This window comes from Pleurodeles waltl, chromosome 3_1 (assembly GCF_031143425.1).
Source record: "Pleurodeles waltl isolate 20211129_DDA chromosome 3_1, aPleWal1.hap1.20221129, whole genome shotgun sequence".
NCBI lineage: Eukaryota > Metazoa > Chordata > Amphibia > Caudata > Salamandridae > Pleurodeles > Pleurodeles waltl.
The window spans coordinates 1648373358-1648396179 of NC_090440.1; the positions used below are offsets into that span (position 1 = coordinate 1648373358).

Consider the following 22822-nt stretch of genomic DNA (forward strand, 5'->3'; position numbering starts at 1 on the left):
TACTGCATGGACAAGACGGGGCAATTTAAAGTTAATGGGCCTGATTCTAACTTTGGAGGACGGTGTTAAACCGTCCCAAAAGTGGCGGATATACCACCTACCGTATTACGAGTCCATTGTATCCTATGGAACTCGTAATACGGTAGGTGGTATATCCGCCACTTTTGGGACGGTTTAACACCGTCCTCCAAAGTTAGAATCAGGCCCAAAGTCTCTAGGGTGAGAATTCTCAAAGTCTCTTTCTCTGGAATAGAGAAATGGGCATCAAGATGTCATCCAAGATGGCGTCTGGCATTTAGCTTCAAAGATGGCATCAAGGAAAATGGCTGACTTCTCTTTTTCCAGTGGGTTTAAGTAAGAAACATTCCAAATTCTGCAGGGTCTTCCATTGGAGGGTTCATAGGGTGGCTTCAATTTGACCAATGAATAGTGTCTTTCTCCTAGTACTCATTTATGCATACATTGTCCTTGGAGCCTTAGAACACAAGTTGCAACAAGGTTTGCCAAGTATTTCTGTATCTGTGCTTTTATTGTGCGCACCTGCAGAGACTGACCTTGTATCAAAGGGGATGAGACCGGCCTAGCACGAAACCTTGGAGATAAGTGTATTAGTCATTTCTACTAGAAAAATACAACCTTTAAAGTGAAATAATATATTTTGTTAGTGCAAGTGAAAACCATACAGTTGAATTTGAGACCAGGCGACTAGGCCAAAGCCTCTACTAAATTTAAGCTAAGCAATAAAACAGTTTCAACAAGAAATCATAGCACATATTTGCAATTATGACGGATTACTACAATTTTCAATTCTTCATGATTAATAAAGCTCATTTATAATAATGGCAAACTACTCTGAGGGCACAATTTCCCTCGTACATTATTTTTCTTTGCTAAAATCACATTACATTATACGATTTTGGTTACATGATATATGAATATATGTTGGTCCTTCTTTTTCTGCGTCATCACCCTCCATTCCCAAGATGATTTTAGCAGCTTTTTTCTGGCCAATAACATGAATCCAATTGTTGAACAGTAGCCCTCTCACATCTGAGTGCAGTCTAATTCCAAAGGTGCTCCTCTCAGCTAGTGATCAGAACCTCAGTGGAAAAAGTGTTTGAATTTGGAGGAATCAAACATTGTTCAGTATATCCACTGAATTAGCCACTGTGAAGCACAACGCCTAACATCCCCTGATTGTTCTAACTCGTGCAGCTATGCTACATTTATGTTTGTGTATCAATATATAATATTTGATTGTATAATGTCTATTCAGTTAATATGTAATCACATACTGCTGAACAGATGAACAGCTTTATAAATTAAGGCTTTATATACCCTCACCAAACAAAGGTATTTCTCATAAAACAAACTTGCTGTGTGGTGCTCTGGGTGCTGACAGAGAGAGCAAATGTTCTCATTTATAGAGAAATATAAAGAATTAGAAAGCCATATATTGTTATGAACCTCAGGCCCACATTTTTAAATACTAAGTGCTACGTTTTCCAACACTGTATTTGTTTGGACGGCATTGACGGAGCGCAAGATTGCTATTTGACTGCTATATCTGTTGACAGATGGGACTCTTATTTTCAGACATCTGCTGTAAGGTGTTCGAAGTGTTTAAAGTTTAGACTCATGTCCTAACAGTTGCCAATAGATTAATGAACTGGAGCGGCGCATTTATTGATTATACAGAGTATTGCTATGTATACCATATGTGGAATATTATACTCCTGCACCATGTTTTAAAGTCCCAATGATATTTGGGTGAGTGAGCATAACAAGATTATGTTTGTTCTCTCTGTGTCTATGTGCAGTTTTACATTGCGCGCTGGGACTCAGTGCTGTGGTGCATGACTATGCTATTTGCGTTTATTATGGTTGAAAGATAATGTACATATCAGTAGTGCATTTATTTACTTTTGCTGGACTAAACACATTGCCACTTAGATGACCTGTGCTGTTGTCAGATCTGCTTTCTGAGGTGAGCAAGTCTTTCTTATATTCACTTCCACGGAAGCTGAGTTTTAGAAACTATTGTGATAACACATAGGCACTACCCAGAAGTAGAAAGACCAATACAATGTACAGCTCGGTTTCCATGGACTTTTTAAAAATCTTTGATAAATTTTCCAAATAAGACACGAATATTATTTGATTATGAAAAAGTAGTAGATTAATATTGGTTCATTTGAAGTTTTGTTTCATATTTTTCACTGTTGCTGAAAGGTTGTGTTTTACTCATTGCTTTTTCTTCCTTCTCATATTTTCGATATTTTAATGACTTGTGTGTTTTGTGTTGTAATGGTAATTATTGTGCTGCATTTTACATTCTAAACTAAGTGAAAACTATTAGTGTTTTGTCATTTTTCAGTTGAAAATTATTTGACGAGTTCCTTATAATGGATGCGTGTGAATGTGTTGAGCCCTCATGTACACTGCTTCAGAAATGTAATTAAAGTGCGTTGGTGATGTTTCAGAATGTTTTTGTTTCTTGAAAGCAAATCATATTCTCATAAACCTATTTGACAGAAAGACCTTTAGTTTGCCATCACTTCATGCGGGTTGTTTTGTGTCACGGTAGGCTACACCAATGTATTTGCCTGCTGTAGATGTTACCGTTGTATCGAAAACATCACACATGTTCTCCTGACTCAGAAGTGCCATGTTATTTAAACCCTGACTCCATTTTTAAAGAGCGGAATGTGCTTTTTTACAGAATACGCTGCAGGAGGCTCTCTCTATGACTACATCAATAGCACGCGCAGTGAAGAGATGGACATTGATCAAATCATGGCCTGGTCGACAGATGTAGCAAAAGGTGAGACCAGCTGGGTTTGAAAATCCTAGACTCGGGTGCCTTCAGAAGCTGTGTTCAGAAATGGTTGTTCTTAGAGTCATTCTTCTAGAAATAAGAAACAGAGTTCTTAGTGAGTAAAAAGAAATCTCAGGTGCTCAAAGTGTTTTTGCTGTTGAGGATGGATGTTTTAGCCCAGAGAAATGCGGATATTTGAAGTATCAGTCATTGCAAACCGATGCGGTTTAGGCTATGTGATGCATTGTTCCAAATTCCAGTTTTGATGCATGCACTAAATTCCAAATTTTTCTGCATGCTTTTTAGTGGAGACAATGTTTGTTCTAGAACCAGACACTGTAGCATCTTGGATTTATGGAATGTGTTGTAGTGCAAAATAATTTTTGGAAGGAGAAGAGTTTCTAAATACCTGCGAAAGGTTAATTTCTTGTAAAAATTGCACTCTAGGTACTATCTTACTGTGCTGTACTTAATAGCTAAATAAATTGGGAATAGACAAAAGGCAAAGGCTAGGGCACTTCCTTTCTTTTGTACATTTCTATTGTGACTGGGGCATACAGATTAGGAATACAGCAAAGTTTTTCATTGCTTGTTTGAAAACCACAGCATGCCTGAAAACATTACCCATATACATGTTTCCTTCCTCAATGAATTCAAGTTGGCTTTATCCCCTTTGTAAGTACTCTCATGCCCTACCAGAGTCTTCTGAGCTAGGGATGCATACTCAAAACATTCTGCCTGAGTTTCTTTCCTAAACCCTGCAGAAGTATAGAGTGAGTTTATCGATGAGCAGTTAGTCGCTATTACTGGTAACCCTGCAGGTGAATTCTACCTGGTTAGATAGCTGGAGACTGTCAGATTGGTTAGAGTTGCCCCCTCTGCCCCATTGGCTAACTTCCCCTGCTCATTCCTTTGTCGTCAGTGTTGCCACTCAGCTGTTAATGTATTGACGCATCTCGCAGGTGATCTCTTGCAGTGGCAGTAACATTCCATGTGGATGAAGAAAGGAATGTGAAGTTCCTCAGCCCGCTCCCCCCCTTAATAGAACACTCCTGCTCCTTTAAACTTTCATGATTTTTTAATAAATCCTTTTTTAGTTTGCAGCTTAGAGGAGCATGGAAATATATTATAAAAAAAAAACTACGGGAGGCATTTTCAATGCTTAACTCCAGGAAAACGATAAACTCCACAAAGAATACAAAAGTCAACAAAGTAGTCAATGCTGCAGTTAACGCGCCGGTCAGATAACCTCATTTAACAGCTGTAAACTAGAACAGAAAATGTAACAGTCCCACAGTATTGGGCCCAGGCACCCACACATATTTTCATGGGCATCTTTCAGCTTTGTGAAGCACCCTAGATTCATCTAAGCCCTGTTTCCATTCTGTGATGCTCGGAATGGGTGAAGTGCTTTAACCTTGAGCTATTGGCGTTTGTTGACAATCAAGGCCATATTAAGGAATTTCTTCTGGGATTTTGCCAGGCCAAGTTCATCGGTAATATTTAATATAGTTGTGTGTGGATCAAGAGAGATTAAAAAAACAATGACTTCACTGCAGGTCATTTCTACCACTTCCCAGAATCCCGGGAGAGCCCTTCAGGGCTAATTTCTGTTTGACACCTGGGACACAGATTGGACAAATATTGCTGAATGCGCTAGAGTTTTTCTCGTGCATAAACCCTCGGTACAAATATCACAATGATATAAGGTAAAATTTAGTTGCAATCAGTATTTCCATGAGCACACCCAGTGCAGGGCCCGCTTTAGTGCCAGTGGCTCCCAGTGTAAAAATGATTGTAGGCACCCCCCCCCATGACAGCCTCGCCATGGATTCACTCACTACCGGCCTTTAACAGAGCCACAGAAGTTTCCATAACCACTCTCTCCAACATGCACTTCATTAGTTTTATAGCATCAGTTATATTAGTGTAGGGTAGGGTGTCAGAGCACAGAGACAATCAACCCTAGTGTGTAAATTATTGTATAGGAAATGTTACGTAAAACAGAGGACTACACGATGTAGGAGTCACCAGTCATCCATACTGGTAGGCAGTATAGTTTTAGAGTGCTAGTTCTGGAGATGAACAAACTCAGAATTTAAAATGTAGCACCAGGGTTGGGGGTTCTCTTTAATAATAGGAATTGATTTCTACTCAAGTTAAAAAATCATAAAGCTCTAATCTATACCTTGCTGTTTGCATGCAGCTCTTTGATGACAATTAATTGCTTACTATTCTACATTAGGAGTTTAACTTATAAACTGCAAGTAACAAAAGGATCTCTCTGACAAAAGCTGTAACACTCTTACCTTTTTACATTATATGCACTTTGTGATCTGCATAGTACACGTTCTTTGCAGCAGGCATAGTAACCTTCTACCTACCGATCCCTCTCCAGAAAGAACATTAATCCTGCAGTTATCTTGACATTTTAAGTGTTGCCTGAAAATAGCTGGAGGCAAAGGAACCCTAGCAGCAGGTGCTTTTAAATTCATAATACACTTGCAAACACGGCGCCCCCACCCGAAGTCCACAGCTAGAGCCGGACCCGACCCAGTGGCTCTCTCCACTCCCCTTCTCATCCTCCACGGGACCTATGTCTGAATCCCGGGTCTTTAGGAGTTTTTCAAACATATCAGAGGTGTTGATAACTATTGACTTATAAATATGGGATATTTTTTGCTACCTTATGGACAGGGGCGTAGCATGGGGGGGGAGAGTGTTGGTAAATGTATTTTCTAATTAATTATTGGGTACAGGTGCTTTCAGTCAGGTAGGGGGTAGGTGTCTGTCGGATTTTCCCAGGATTTTTTACATACTGACAGACAAAAATACACACACCTCCATTCTCTGTTTTGAGAGTTTCCAAAAAGTTTGGTAATTTTACAAAATATTGTATTTTCTCTGATTTAGCACCCCTACCAAGCGGCATCCTTCTCCCTTTCCACTCCCACTGAAGCTCCTCTCATGCACCCTGCCCCCATATAAAGTATTTTTATATTATATGCAAAAGTGATTGTTGGAAAATCTGAGGCTCATCCCCCCCCCCATTCCTACCCCCTTAACCAATCATACTGACCATGCTTAGCCCATGCTTATGGATAGCGTCTCATTGCTGAATGTAGAGTTCTCATGATTTAATGGTTGATGGCCAATTCTTAGAATATTTGTCACAATAAAGCTATGTTGCTGATCAGTTTGTCTCGCTGTGTCCTGTTTCATGACTGTCAGTGATTAATCCCAGTAGTGTCTACCCATAGGTGGTTCAGAAAGACATCAATCATTTATTTATGCAACATCTGAACATTACTACACATACTAGATAGAATAAGCTGTGCCTCACCTGCGCTGGTGTTGTGTAACAGCATGACAATTCCAACATATGTATTTATAGCATCTATGCAACTGCAGCAGTGAATATGTCTCAGATGTGTGCGTGTCTCATATTAGCTTGTTTACATTTAGGACGCTCTACCCTTCTGGAGTTTGTAATTTTTTGGAGACCAGTATCTCTGGTTTATCGTAAAGAAAATATTTCCCTTAAATGGACCAAAGTGGATCATATAAAGTAGTAAAATAATGGGTATTTGCAAACATTATTGAAAACTTTACATTTGGCATTCATTTTCCCCATATCTTCCAGTGTGGAGCACTGTCTCATTTTCCAGGTTGTATAACAGGCCATATCACTTTGCTGTTTCTTTCTTGAACGTTTTGGCTTCATTTATGCAATCTTGAAATTCTGTTATATTTCTTCAACAAATCATCTTAGGGAAGGGAAGGAGTGTAAAACTTTTGCTAGTTTGACATATTGTTACCTTGATAGCCTTCACTGGTTGCAGGCATTTTCTCCCACATTTCTATTCACCCCCCTAAAATATAATCTTCAGCTTTAGTCCATTTCATTGTCTATTGTGGGGTGCATTGGTCACCCTGGAATTACTCGGAAATGCATGGAGAGTTCCACCTTCTTTAATCTAGTTATTTTATCTTGCTTTCATAATGTGTGCATCCACAACATAGCTTTGTGCAATGAGAGTAAAAACCGAACTAACGCCCTATCCAAAATGCTTGGCTAGATGCTAGAGAAAGGTCAGGTCTTAAATGTTTCCCGAATGTGAATAATGCAAGCATATATAGCAGATGCCTTATAAGGTATTCAAGAGGATCAGGGCCAGACCTGAGGAAGTCCTGCTATCGAGCTCTTGTTCCAAAAAAAGGAACACACATTCATTAGATGAATACCATTGTGGCCTGTAAGAGGGCATGCTAGGCAAAGCGCTTTGATAAATACCTTGGCACACAACTGGATTTATGAACCACACAGAGTACCTTAAATGATCCCTAGCATGATAGGGTAGGGACTGAAGTTCCTTCACAAGGGAGTCACATGCCAAACTGTAGGGGCTTGAGTGAAGTTTCTGCCATGTTTGAGATGGTTGTGAAGCCTGTGGTAGACATATTGCCATAGTCATGTTAGGAATCTAGTATGGAAAATACGGCCACTTGTTGCCCACGTGAATTAGCCAGGGCATGACCTTATGCAGTTGTTCACATTACAAACCAGGTGGACAGACTGCAAAATATCTTGGACGATAGTTGATGTCATAGTTGAAGCTGAGGTTCCTAACTACACTAGCTAGTGACTGCATTATGCTGGGCTTGTTGCTAGAAGGTCATAGGCTCCATCTCCTGTCATCATGGTCTCAGTTTTTACAAACTTAAGATGCACAAGTTAGAAAGATGACACTGATTTCCCCTTACTCTCCAATTTAAAAGTTATCTGGGTGTTATCTGCATACATGAAAAAGATCACGGGATTGGGTGAGTCCTACAGGGGCTCTACAGAGATATTTATGAGCTAAGGAGGGTGAGCAGGACCCTGGTCATCTCACACTAAAGAGATAAGAGGGTGAACCATTGATGAAATGTATGGAATAAAGATATGCTGAGTGGAGCCAGCTAAGACCTAGCCCTTCAGTTCCTGTTTCCTCAAGCCTAGCATGATGTAGGCCATGGTTGATATTGTCACCGGGTGCTAAAACCAGGGCATTAAGACAGATGTCATCAGCTGGCAGAAAACCATTCAATGCTGCTGTTAGAACTGGTTCAGTATTACGGGCAATCCCAGTATCGCCTAGACTATCAGATGCCGACAGAAATGTGAAACGTTACTCAATAACGAGGCTTCCCACAGGTTTGGATACCATCAAAAGCCGACAGATGCAGTGGTAGTTAGAGGGTACAGAGGAGTCCAGCCTTGATTTTTTTTGTAACTGAAGGAGCACCATTACTTTTTGCAAAGTTTTGAAAATCATTTCCAAGGATAAGGAGGTGTTCCGACAGAAGGGAGGAGAGAAATCAATACCACGCTGTTTAATCAGGTGTGTCAGACATGGATCGGGGACAGGGGAGCCAAATTTGAGTTTAGTATGGTGGCAATCAAATTTAAGGAAATATGTTAGAAAATGGATAGAAGGTGGAAAGCAGCACAATGTGATGGATATTGTCCTTTGGCAATCAGCTTTGTGACATGCAACACTTAAGGACAAATACGATTCTAAGGCATTGAATAGGTCGGGATATGGAGGCATACTCTATTTATTTGCAGTTTTAAATATTGCCTTGTGAGTGCTCATGGCTACTGGGATTCTACTAGAGTCCTATAATTTACTTGGACCGTTCAGCTTTACCTTGAAGGGCAATTTTTGAATATAGGATTGTAACACCATTGCCAGAGGCATTTAGAAGTTGTAGCTTGCAACTTCAATTTGGAAACAGATTAGAAAAACCAAGGTACATGTTTTAGGCTCATTGCTTCTTTCCTTAAATGACAGAGCGTTAAATTGTCTAATGCTAAAGAAATCCAATGTACAGTGCAGGTGTACCCTAATGACTCCTCAAATCTAGACCAGGTAAACAATTTAAGGCAAAGTAATGAACGAGCCTTGCGGTTAGTTATTGTACACCAGTCATTAGTAAAGAAATCCCACATCATGTCATTATTTGGAAGGGGGGATTATCAAAATCTGATAAGAACATGGTTGAATTATACTACTGGTAGCAGTAACCAGGCTAATGGCCAATTCAAATGGAATGCACTGAAAAGCAAAGTTTGTGCCCAGTCACATGTATGTCACTATTCACCTATTGTTTCAAAGTAAGTGGGTCATGACGACCAACTCATCAAAATGCTGTATCTGGTTGGTTATTTATTTTCTACCAATTGTTACGATATTTTGGTAACCCGGTCAATCGAACAGCCTTCATGTAAGCTAAAGATGCTTATATGTATAAAGAACTCTTCTAGAAATGTCATATTAAATGTGGCCTTAAATACAGCTTGGTATCCTTTAATTCTCAAGGTGTAAAACCATATATTCAGCAAAGCCAAGCTGCCCATTTTTAACTGTAATAATTATTTAACTCTATCCTTGCTCTTCTAGAATTCCACATTACATTGCAGATATTTATTTGGAACTTCTTTACTGTTTAGTAGTTACTTAGGGTGTTGTTGTTTCTAGTGATAAATTGACTTTTAGTAATATAGACTTTTGCTGCAGTATGCTTCTAAAAGCCAAAGGTAATCATATCCACCTATTCAACATCTGTACGTTTTTTAGAGTTTAGAATATGATGAGATAGCTATTTATAGTTAGACCGAAATGAAAACCAACCTCACAGTTTCAGAACATTCATTCTTTTCTACCCATCCAGGAACATCTCCATATCTTCATATGACCTCATGATACACATTACTAGTTTCCTGAGGCTCATCAGTTAATATTGTCATGTCCTTGCTGTGTAAGCCAGTTTTCATTTGATAAAATAAAATGTTTTTATTTCCATATTCTCCCGTATTCTTGAGCTTATAGTTCTAACTAACTAAGTAATAAAATCAGGGAATGAGGATACCCCCTATTACATTTACAAATTTTAATTTACTAATACATGGTTGTGGTGTTGCTGTTTTCAACCCATGGATCAGTTTTCAACTTAACAACTACCTTGATCAACCAACTCCCAAAGCGTTTTTCATAATCTGTCAAATACTTTAGTGGCATGTAAAGTGATAATTCCTAAAGATAGCCTATATATAGGGCCACTGGAATTATACGGCTTTACTGCACGGCGTTTTCTCCATAATTATGGATATGTCCCATTTGTACATACATGATAATATACTGCATAATCTTCAGAATTTAATCAGATTTTAACAAAAAGAAACATTTTGTTTCTCTCTCAATTTGATCTAAAGTTGCTAAAATACTCGGCCACATGTGTTGCCGAGTTTGGGGAGGACTTAGCAAAGGTTGACTGGTCACCTTTCTTTTGCTTATTAATGTTTTTGAGTGTTGAACTGCTGCTAATGAAGAAACATTTGCCCAAGTGTCAAGATGTTTTAAAAGTGCAAAGATATTGAAATGAGAACATCCCATTGAAATGAGAACATCCCCAAAACTGCCATATTAAACTGCATAATTTGCATTTTCTTGCTGCATAATTTATACAGCCCGGCTGCATTATTCCAGGCAGTGCGTCAAATTCTCTGTTGCACGGCAGGCGCTGCATTGATTCTTCACTCAGGAAGTGAGGCTGCATCGTTCTGGTTCGGCTGTGCGTCGATGCGGTAGGCTGTGCATTGAATTTCCGGCCACAAGGCAGGCGCCGCGTTGATTCATCACTCAGGAAATTGAGGTGCGTTATTCCGGCTCAGCTGTGTGGTGATTTGTCAGTCGCAAAATAGCTGTGAATCATTTCTGGATGGCTGTGCTTTGCTTTTCAGCGCACACGGAGTTTCCTGAAGAGATTAAGGCGGTCATTCTGACCGCGCCGCCCGCCATGCGGTCACCGCCATTTGGCCGCTCTGCAGTCAAAAGACCGCGGAGGCCATTCTGGCTTTCCCGCTGGGCCGGCGGGCGCCCACCAAAGGAGCGCCCGCCGGCCCAGCGGAAAAGGCCCTGCAACACAGAGGCCGGCTCCGAATGGAGCCGGTGGTGTTGCAGGGGTGCGACGGGTGCAGGGTGCGGGTATGCAGACAGGCAGTGCAGGGGCCCCCAGGGGCCCCACGACACCCGTTCCCGCCATCCTGTTCCTGGCGGTCAAAACCGCCAGAAACAGGCTGGCTGGAAGGGGGTCGGAATCCCAAGCAGCGCCGCCATGGAGGTTCAGCCCTGCCAGGGGGATTCCCGCCGGATCCCCTTTTCTGACCGCGGCTTTACTGCCGCGGTCAGAATGGGCAATGAAGCACCGCCAGCCTGTTGGCGGTGCTTCCGTTGCCCGCGGCCCTGGCGGTTTAGGACCGCCAGGGTCAGAATGAGGGCCTAAGTCCTTTTGGCCCTGAAACTTCAGAAAACAGGAGGCAAGCTCAATCCAAGCCCTTGGAGAGCACTTCTCAGCAAAGTCAGAGGGCAGCAGGGCAACAGCAGGGCAGCTGTCCTTCTCAGCAAAGCAGTCCAGCTGAGTCCTTTGGGAAGCCATGCAGTTCCTCTTGACAGGTTGCAGGTTCAGGTCCAGAAGTGTCTGGGTTGGTGGAGTCAGGGACCCAGTTTATATACCCTAAAATGCCTTTGAAGTGGGGGAGACTTCAAAGAGTGGTTTTGAAGTGCACAAGGTCCCCTTTCAGTACAGGTCTGTCTGCCAGGGTCCCAGTAGGGGTTTTGGCAGTTCATTGTGTGAGGGCAGGCCACTAGCCTTTGAAAGGCCCTCTACTCTTCCAGCCCAGGAAGACCCATTCAGTATGCAGATGGGTGCAGGTGTGAGTGAGTATCCTGTGTTTGTTGTTGTCTGGGTGAAATGCACAAGACAGCTGTCAACCAGCCCAGACATTGTAAGGCACAGATAGATTTTAGGTGCAGAGAAATGCTCGCTTTCTAAAAGTGGCATTTCTAAAATGGTAATATAAAATCCAACCTCACCAATAAGCAGGATTTTCTATTACCATTCTGGCCATACTAAATATGACCTGGTTTCCCCTTTCTGATCAGAACCTACCCCTCAAACGATGTATGAGGTAGTTCTAATGCTATCCTATGAAAGGAGCAGGCCTCAGAGTAGTGGAATAGGAATTCAGGAGTTTTCCACTACCAGGACATATAAAACACACATGTACATGTCCTGCCTATTACCTACATAGCACCCTGACCTACGGGTTACCTAGGGCCTACCTTAGGGGTGACATATGTAGAAAAAGGGGAGTTTAAGCTTGGCAAGTACTTTTACATGCCAAGTCGAAGTGGCAGGGAATCTGCACACACGGGCCTTGCAATGGCAAGCCTTAGACATGGTTAAGGGGCTACTTATGTGGATGGCACAACCAGTGCTGCAGGCCCACTAGTAACATTTAATTTACAGGCCCTAGGCACATGTTTTACTAGGGACTTACAAGTAAATCAAATAATCCAATTGGGTATGAGCCAATGTTACCATGTTTTTAGGAAGAGATCACATGCACTTTAGCACTGGTTAGCAGTGGTAAAGTGTCCAGAGTCCTAAAGCCAGCAAATATGAGGTCCCAAAAAGAAGAGGAGGAAGGCAAAAGGTTTGGAGGTGACTCTGCAGAGAGGCCATTTCCAACATATCCCCCTTCCAGCCTAAAGCCAGGGTAGGCTAATCAATACTTTGATGGACTTCCCTGCTTAGGGCGATAGAACATGGACAATGGCCCACCACTACAGTGGCACTTGCCAGTTCTATGCCTTTCTGAACTCACTGAGGCTCCTCTGTCTATACTTTCAGGGGCCACTGCACTGACCCATGAGGAACCATTCTCTTCATCTGGGGACTCCATCTGTGAAGCTCCTAACCTTAATTTGCTCACAGATGCATCCTAGTAGGCAGACAGAACCACCATGGCTAACAAAGTGATGTGGCCCATTCCATTCCTTGGATCTGACTTCTGTTCCCAACTCAGGGAAAGCTCTGGCAATAAGGATATTAACCAACAGAGGCCACTGACAGCTGTCAGTGTCAAGAGCCAGGCCCCAGGACATCCAGTGCTGAGTGAATGCCTTGAGTGGGGCCATTGGGTAAGCTTCTCCTCCAGCCTTGGGACTGGCAGGGAGTTCCCTATGGGCTCCTGAGGATTTCCTGACCTCTGATGCATTTCAGAATGGGGCGCAATAGCCCCAGGGGTCTTGTACCCCTACTCCACTCGACCTCCAACCAGTTCAGGGGTGTTATCCTGACACTGGTCAATCAACCCAGGGAGGGTACCCTGAGGCTGAACAGGGGACAGGGATGGGTCCTCCCTCACCTTGCCCCTGCATCTGGGTTAAGTCCCAGTGAGTCCTAACACCTGAAAAAATTAGGTCCGAAAAAGAAGAGGAGTAAGGCAAAAAGTTTGGGGGTGACCCTGTAGAGATGCCATTTCCAACAGTGCAGGACTAGAAGGACTTATGGAAGAGGATGGCAGTGTGGCCTCCTCCCTTCACATGTGAGTGGTCGACATGATGGATTCTGTAGACTTTGGGAAGAAGCATCTCTAGGGTATGCTAGGATGTGAGGGTAAACCATGTTTCTGCGATGAATACGTCGCCAATCTTGTGTTAGGTGCTGAGGCTTGTGATGTTTAGTGTATAGAGTACTGCAGAGAGACCGCTAATGAGCATGAGATGGAATACAAGTTCTGGTTTTCTGAAGGTGTGTGGTAGTCAGTGTGATGTGGATGAGGATGGGTGTATGTGTTGGGCAAATATTATGTAATTGTGTGATCTAGATCTGCGTTTGATTGTGGGGACTGGCAATTGGGATTTTGCAAGTCACAGTAGAAGAGGGTTTCTGACCAAGGCCATTCCTAATCCTAACATGCCCAAACAGCTAATATCCATTTGCGTGTGCCCTCCCTTTACTGGGGACACCTGGACAAATGTCTTCCCTGAAGAGTTGACTGGTGTAAGATGAGGACAGGAAGTAATGTCACTCTTGTGCAGATGGATGAGCATAAATTAAATCCTGCTGCTTAGCTTCTCCTTTTTAAAGATGGCTTCAGGTGGAAACCACTGATGTCACTTCCTGTGCAGATGGGTGATGGTAAATGCAGTGGTGTCACTTCAAGTTTATATATACATGATAGAAAACTAAGTCCCCTTGCTTGACTTCTTTTATAGATGGTTTTAGCAGGAAACTAGTGATGTCACTTCCTGTGCAGGGGGAACTGCGGCAATGTCACTTTCTATGTAGATGGATGATGGGAAATTTATTGATGTCACTTCATGGGCAAATGAATAATGAGAAATGAAGTACACTTCATCTCTGAAATATGATTTTGGCTTGGAAACTAATGATCCAATTTTCTGTGCAGATGGATAATGAAACAGTCTTCTTGCTTGGCTTCCTCTTTTAAATTTGTTTTAGCAGGAAACCAGTGATGCCATCTATTGGGTTAAAATAATTTCTGTGTGGGTGATATCAATGGTTTCTTCCCTTGATTAGGTTTGTCTTGAGTCAAATATTTTAGAGTTTATATTGAGCAAGGAAATGGGTTGATATGATTTGCAACTGAATTGTTGCATAGTTTGATAGTGAGTGATGTACTGCCTTCACATTGTTATTTGAGAGCGTTTTACTCGTCTTTATCCCATGACAGATTTGTCCAGTGATTTGAATTAGTATATAAAGCAAAACCAGGTTAAATTTCAAAGATAATCTGTTCTGATACCCAGCTTTTCCTTTATGAAGTTCTCAAGAGCCTGGTGGTATTTATTATATGTTTCCAGGATGTCCTTCTCATTTAGGTGTGAGAAATGTCTGCCTAATCACAACACATCTGCATCTGAAGCTACTGTGTCTTCCTTAAATAAAGTTTAAAGGCCAATGTTATTTGTACCCCAGTTGCCCATAGATTTGAGTGAGAGTACACAGCTTCATTAAAAACAAAGTCTGTATTGCTATCTGAGGAACGTTTCCAGAATAGTTGAGAAACATTTTATTTCTGGAAAATAGAATTAGTTCATGTTATAAACTACCATTTTGCCACTATGCTTCTTGTCAACCTGAAAGTGAAGGTTTTTCTCCAAATGTATTCAGTTTTATTTTGTTGTGCTCTGTTCTGTGACTGTATTAGGAAGTACACTCTTTCTAATGGTGAAGTGCCTTTCTTTATTTCTTCTCTTTCTTTTCTGTTTTTTAGTTGTTAACTTCTGTTAAAACTCTGTGAAAGAGCCAACTATAACATTTCTAAACTACCTGAATTAGGGTAACCCCTTTTATTGATATCTGAGAATAGATTTTGACTACTCTCATATATTCTCTTTAACACTGTCATCCAGTGAAACACCTTTGTCTCCTGTTAAACTATATAGTCTACCTCTTGGTTATTCTCCCACTCATTCAACATCAGATGAAGCTAGACTCTGTTTGAGCGCAAAATTTAGTAATGCTTTTAGTGACCCAGATGTCAGCAGTAGGTGACATTTCATTCATGTTTAAAACCAAACATAGAAAACTGCACTGACACATATTTTAAAGGTTTTCATGTTTTCATTCTGTATTGGTCACAATTGTGCCCACTTGGTTTAACAATGTGCTAACAAGATTTAAATGATGCTTAAGTATATATGAAACATTAGATTAACTGCTGGTAGCCAAACGAAGAGTCTTAACCTCTTCACTTTCGCAAATTAGCCACACTGAAAAGAGGTAATTACTTATAGTAAAAACCGTCTGAAGAGATGTTTTACTGTTCAGTAGTCTCAGGGCCTCCATGTGTCTCCTAATACCAAAGGACATGGCCATTTCAGTCTGGGCTCTTTATAAACTGGGTAGAAAAATAACACATGGGGTAGGTGTTCAATAGCTGCTGAAGGCACCAGGTACAGACGGGCGTAGGGGCGTAATTTCCCCTAATGTTCAATTATATTATAAAAGCCCCAATTTTTGGAATATCATTACATAATTTTAAGTATAAAGGGTTTGCCATTTGCCGCAATGATATATCTAAAAATGACTCATACGAGAAACTACCCTTACCTGTTAAGAATTGGTTTGTAAGTCTACCAGGGGTCGGATTACGTTGGAGACTGGCCTGAATATACTCCAAGTAATGTTTTTTTAAGAAATTGTTTGCTGATGCCAGAAATGATTCAGGATCTGTCCAAAAGAACCCGAGGCCCAGTTTATCAAGCCAAGATTGAACATATTTTAACAATGGGAATTTGCGGTGTCTATCAAGAGATAAAAGTCCCTTTAGTGCACTCCGGTATGACCCAAGCTCCTCTGTGGTCCAAATCATCACCCAATAAGATAGGGACCTTTATCTGGCAAGTTCCCCAACTTTTTTTTAGAAGAATGTCAAAAAACATAAAAGTTATTGGTGTGTTCTTAGGGAGATGGAGGAGTAAGCAAACAAACTGGTTTTCGCTTATAGAAAGTGGCTCTGTATTCTCATGACCCCAGATTTCAGCCCTATATACAGCAGCAGATGGAGCCTTTAATTTGTACAATTCGAGTGCTAGTAATAGTGTTCTAGAAGATGTCCCTTGGTATTTCCTATAAATTGCTGTGTAGCTTGACACTGAGCCACAATCCTCCTTTTCTTTATACATGGCGACCATGTCAGCCTACTGTGGAGCATTATTCCCAAGTACTCAAACGTAAAAATATGCTCCAAGCTTCCATTGTGGAGAGACAGAATGTGTTTAAATGACTTCTGTGGTCTGAATGCCATAAACTTAGTTTTTGCAATGTTAATCTCTAGGCCCTTTCTAGCCAAAACGGTATTAAAAGTTACCAAAAGCTGCTGCAATCCCTTTGGTGTTTATGAGCTTAGGAGGGTTTAATCTGCAAACAATAGTGCTGGCAGCCTGTGCCCGTCCAGTTTTGGTGCATCAAATTTCCCCTGCGAGAGGGCCTCTACTATATCATTAACACATAAGGAAAAAAGGGTGGGGGCTAATACACACCCCTGCCTCACCCCTCTACATATTGGGATTTTATTGGTTGCTTGCCCCTGGGCGCCCAATCGGACTTGGGCATAGTGGTTATGAGGGATGTTTATAAGTTGGGCAAGAGTGTGTTCCAGAATCCCTGATTCCTTCAAAGATTCCCAGAAGAGCCTTCTAGGAACTATATCGAAGGCCCCCTTGAGGTCCACAAATGACATATAGATAAGTCCCTTTCTAAGATTAGTATATTTCCAAATGATGATCAACAGCCTTAGGACTTCATCAATAGGTTTGATTCTGGGCCTAAACCCTGTTTGATATGGAGTCAAGGTTCCTGTGTCCCCAGTCCAGTCATTTAATTTATTGAGCCGCTCTCTTGCATAAACTTTCTATAGAGAATCCAAAAAACTAATAGGCCTATTGTTGGCAGGATTTTCCTGATCCCTTTGTGTAAACAGGAATAATTTGTGCTCCTTTCCATCTATGAGGGATTGGAGCTCCTGCGGTAATGGCATTGGTCAAAAGATTGACATAGGGCACCCATACAAGTGTAATGATGCAATAAATCTCAAGGGATTCTATCTGGCCCCAGGGCCTTGCCTTGTTTAATAGTGGCAATTGCTACCTCAGTGTCTTCAAGTGTGAAGGGAAGGGCAGAGAGGGAACTATTCTTGAGGGGACAAGGGGGCATCACAAGTTCTATGGGAGCCTGTTCATATAACTGGGAAAAATTATCTACCCAGACCCCAGGCTTCAGATGACAATCAGGCTGTGGACTTGAAGATTTACTCACATATGCAAACATTTTCCAGAACAGGCTATTGTTCCTCTTCTTTGCAGCTATTACTAATTCACCCCATGAGGTTGTTCTTATGAAGAATAAAGGGTTCCTTTGCTTAAGTTTACAAGACTTATTTCTAAATGACCTTGGTTCTGGAACATTTAGGCCTGATCGACATTTGCTTTCACATGGAAAGAGGATGAGTCCATTGTATACCCTGGGAAGAATTTGAAAGGTTTCAACTGATATAAAAATTATAATTGACTGTTGGATTCACATCGAAGGAGGAGATGACTTCAGACTAAGGGGTTCATTATGACCCTGGCGGAAGGCGGAGAAGCGGCGGAAAGACCGCCAACAGGCTGGCGGTCTTTTTTTTTGTATTATGACCATGACGGTTACCCCCATGGTCATCCACCGGTTCTCCATTCCGCCCGCCAGGCTGGAGACCTGGGTCTCCAGCCCAGCGGCCGTCACTGTACCGCCAGCGGTATTTTGACCCGGCTTACCGCCGTGGATTTCCTGCGGTTGGAACCGCCATGAAATCCATGGCGGTAAGCACTATCAGTACCAGGGAATTACTTCCCTGGCACTGATAGGGGTCTCCCCCACCCCCCACCCCATCCCAACTCCCTCCCCCTACACCCTCCACCACCCCTGCCACCCCCCAAAGGTGGCAGGGCCCCCCTCCTCACCCCGACCCCCAACATCACATAACTCACACACACACGACACACATGCAGGCACCACCAACACACACACGCACACACACCGACATACATTCCAACATACACACACACAGTCAGACATGCACGCCCACATACAAACATACACGCACACATCCATACAGACATACCCACAGACATAAACGCACTCATTCCCAAAACACGCAACACCCCCGCAAGCATACACGCACTCACACACCCCCTCTACATACACAGACGCACACCCCCATGCACCCACACAACACACAACACCCCCCAACCCCCTCCCCTAACGGACGATCAACTTACCTGTTCTGTCGATCCTCTGGGAGGGGACGAGAGCCATGGGGGCTGCTCCGCCGACACCACACCGCCAACAGAACACCGCCACGCTGAATCACAGGACGTGATTCGCTGGGCGGTGTTCTGTTGGCGTGGCGGTGAAGGTGGAGCAACCTCCACTTCCCCGCCGCCCGCCAGTATGGCTGTTGGCGGCTCTCCGTCGGAAAAAGGACGGAGAGCAGCCAACAGTCATAATACGCTGAGCGTCAAAAAGCGTCCCTACTGGCGGTCTTCCGCACGGCGGTCCCTCGGCTGTCTTGTAAAAAGACCGCCGAGGTTGTAATGACCACCTAAATCTGAGAAAACTTTGCAGTGTTGCAACTTTGATTTGTGCATAGACTCTGATTTGATATGGCCTCTTTTGTGTGAAATGGACCCACCAAACTGACCAATTAAGTTATTTTAGGTGCTCCTTTGAAGGGATGGACATTCCAAGCTAGTTAGTCTTTCCTTGGCTATTGACACCTGATGTTCTCTGTGCAGCTCATGCTCTGCACTTCTCTGATGGTGCTTCTAATGGACTTTGCTGATGATCTACATGCTTTGCTGACAAACAATCCTTGAATGCTGACCCTAGGAGAGGTATATCTCCCTGTTAATACTATTTCCCTTGTCATGCACTTTTTCTAATAGAAGCTATCATGCTGACACTGATCTATTTTATTTTTGTAGTTAGTTTTTCTTAGCCCGAGATAGATGGTTTTCCAAAATATTTGTATCTCTTTACATATGTTAGCCAGTTCCTGCATATGCATGTTCTAATTTAGTTAGTTGTAAGTATAACTCATGTGCAACCTTGATTCTTGATCTCTGTTTAATTTGATTTGACAGTTGTCAACACAATCTGACTTGAGATATGTTTATATTCCGCAGATCATTTCTTTAATGATATGCATTATTCTTCTTGAATACTTAATGGTGTTGATGCTAAGTAGATTAAACTTCTTTCGCAATTTTAGCTTTGCGGTGTAAAAATAAAGCCTTGAAACTTTTATTGATTGGAGTTTTCCTTCTGTGGTCATGTGTTTAAATTTGTTGGGTGGGTTTGAAATAATAGTGTATGGTTAACCACACTCTTGGCTGGGTCAAAAGATCCCTCAACTTCAGTGATGTGTTTGATTCCTGTGATGGAATTGAAAAATCATTAGCAATTCCCAGCTTGGATTTAAACACAAGGGGAAGATATTTGATTTTCTTAAGCACATCTCCATTCTCTCTGTCAGGTATTAACATTCTAACATGAAGGGAGTATTTATGAATAATGCGTTGTGTGTCAACACACATTACAGAGAATAAAAGCTAACAATATCACGCATTTTGTGAGAGTGAACATGTGCATCATGTTGAACGTGTTGACAGCTGTTCTTTCCCTCAAATTCATGTGGCGGTTTGGATTTGGTGAATAAGGCAGGCTTTCTAGCACATTTGAGTATGTCTTTTCAATGAGAACATCTCTCATCACAAACAGTAACTAGTGATGTATGTCCTTTCATGCCATTGATTACATCTCATTAGGCCCGTCATCAGTCTTATATATAGATTGAAATAGTTGCTCTACAACTGGGAAGGTGGAGTGAGTGATGCAATGTCTATCAGTGTTTTTTAAATGTTGGTGAACGTGTTCGTCATACATTGTTCCCTATACACAAAATCACTAGAGCTTACATCACAATTCTATGGCAGGCAGTGACTTATGCAAGGCTGAGTGATATACACAGTGACGCCACCATCGCTCCTCTCATGTCTCAGGTTCTTCCAACCTGCAGATCTCGAAAAATATCTCCGCTCTGGACGTGGTATGGCTAGTCATCATTTTTCCTTCTCACAGCTTGAGGCAAAATTGTGGTGGCATTATTGTCTGGGATTTCTTATATTTCCAGAAGACTGAATCAGTCGACATCCTGGGTCTCTTATTGTTAATTTCCGATTTTGTACTTCTTTTGCTTCAGTATTTTTTTCTAGGATTCACCCAACTCTTAATACTTTTTGAGATTTGGACATACTCCATTTCCCCCAGATTACTCTTATCTGCTTTTGTGGCCCTCATACTTCCTCCTTGTATTGACTTACTTTAACTCGCGTGACCTCACCTCTGGTTTCCTGTGATTTCATGGCCTGCGAGGGATTGATGCTGTACAGACGTATAAGCCAGTCCTCTGCTTTTTGACATTGTTTGATTTAGTTACCAGAGTTGTGCCGAAGGATTCACAGAAGCAGAAAGACAAAGGTAGGAACAGCTACATGTACTGTAACCTTCACTTTAAGCCCCCTTCTCCATAAGTGAACTGTCAATTCTTTAGCCATGTGCCTATCTACTGTTTCTGACTGACAAGTAGTATTGGCCTGCATCAGCATGAAAAAGGGGCCTGCCCATGGTTTCCACATTGCTTCATGTCGTCGAGACACTCATATATTCGAACACGTGCCCTGCATGTTACAGCTTTAGCTTGCTCTTGTAAGGCTGGCGTCTAGTAGGAAATTCTGGCTCCGCAGGGACTGCCTCATCTGCATTTCCTTCACTTTATCATCTTACCACAGGACAAGAAACTCCCATGCCTCTAAGCATTGTCTAGAAGACACAGAGTCACCCACGAAGGGGACAGCCTGTAAAAAAGCTCTCAGGGAAGGAGCTCTTTTTCTTCTACTGTTGGCCAACTAGAAAGACCCCTGAGCAGCTTCTGCAGTCAAATCACTAAGGGATCTTGGGAAACCTGCTGCAAGAAGGTCACCAAGGAAGCATCTTTTCTAAGGAGGAACCTGGCTCCATCACACGGTTTTCATTGCTGGGATTCCAAGATCAGTGGAATTTTATGCTGTTGCTTTGCCACTGCATGCTGCACCCCTGCAAACTTGATATTTTGTCCATCACCCTTGCATCAAAAGGCAAGGTAGATATTCAGACTCTTCTCTATTGCCAGGGAGGACAAGAGTCGTCAATTTCCGAAAACTTGTTCATCCACTTACCCACTGGCCAGACACTATGTACATGCAGTTGTTCTCCCTTTTATTTGTATTAACCTTTCCATCTTTACACGTTCTGTTCATCTCTTCGTCCACCTGATTTCTTACTTTGTTTTACAAAGTTTGGTGCACAGACACTTGTCAAGGGGACCGTTTACCACCTCACCAAGAGGTCCCATCAGCTGAGAAATTCTAATACTTGGTGAACTAATTTTATAATATAGACTTATAGCCCACTACTGGGGGCTGTAATGGTTGTCAAAGGCCCTGAACCCAGTATAACAAGGGCGAGGGCCTTTAGCAACCAGTATAGCCTGAGGCAGAAGGGTTATAGGGCTACTTATTAGAACATTTCAGCCACCAAGAGTAGAATGTTCTAAACTAGAAAGGGAGAAATATGAAGACAAACATTAGAATGTTGGAGCTCTGGGCTTATGCCAGCCATTGCAAGCCCGCACCTACTCCATTATCTTCAATGGAGCTCTCAACAGTCCAATTCTCTAAGGCGTCAGAGAAGCCTTCAGTCCCAAGAATGTTAAAAAAAAAATCCTGGACTGGGTAATTCTTTAGGCATGGATCTCGGAATCTTAAATGCCCTGACCTTCAGAAAGGAAGGTGGACTGATGCGTCTGTTTTCGGCAATTCCATTGAACCAATTGGACTAACACATCTGATAATGATTTAAATAAGAGCAACATGTAACGGGAAGCACGGTGCCCTGACGCCACGGGCTCAGAAGCCCTAGATGTGGAGAATGTTTGCTGCTCAAGCAACGGGCTTCCTGTCTGTGGGTCCGACAAGACAGCCCCTACTCCTCTCAGGTTTCCATTCTGCTTTTAACAGTTCATTTAGTTAAATCATTAACAAGGCGAATCAGATTCATAAACATTTAAAATTTAGTAATGCTCGGCCGCTCGCTTTTCTTCGATATTTAATAACAACCGTACAACAGAACAGCTCATGTTTATATATAGTAACTCCCTGCTAATTCCACGGGTTTAAAAATGCACTTTCAACTTTACCCAAGCCGTGAACTGTTTTTGACTGAAGAAAACCCAAAATTGTCTTTCTACCGCCGCCCAGTGGTTGCATTTGAATCAGAGAAAGACTGGCGGCGCAGCTTTCAGGGAACTCAGTAGCTTTTCAAAGTGAACCACGAAAATCACGGTGCGCAACACAGACTGGCCACAAACAATTAATTAGCGAGAGAAGTGCTCGAGCACTGGGCTGCGATTGGGAATCCTGCGGTAACAATCTGGACGCTGACGTTTCCATCATAAATGTTATGTACTGAACTGGCTATTGCACCCGTTTGTCAACTCTCTTTACCACC

The 22822-nt window shown here is 42.2% G+C and overlaps 1 protein-coding gene across 6 annotated transcripts in view; it reads left to right on the plus strand.

The window, feature by feature from the left end:
• The window catches only part of MAP3K20 (mitogen-activated protein kinase kinase kinase 20), an 800901-nt gene that overhangs the window by 351080 nt on the left and 426999 nt on the right, over nucleotides 1-22822 (plus strand). For all 6 annotated transcript variants that reach the window (XM_069225360.1, XM_069225358.1, XM_069225359.1 and 3 more), the window contains exon 4: nucleotides 2723-2824. In XM_069225360.1, coding sequence (XP_069081461.1) covers nucleotides 2723-2824 — 102 coding nt within the window. The remainder of the gene's footprint in view (nucleotides 1-2722; nucleotides 2825-22822) is intronic.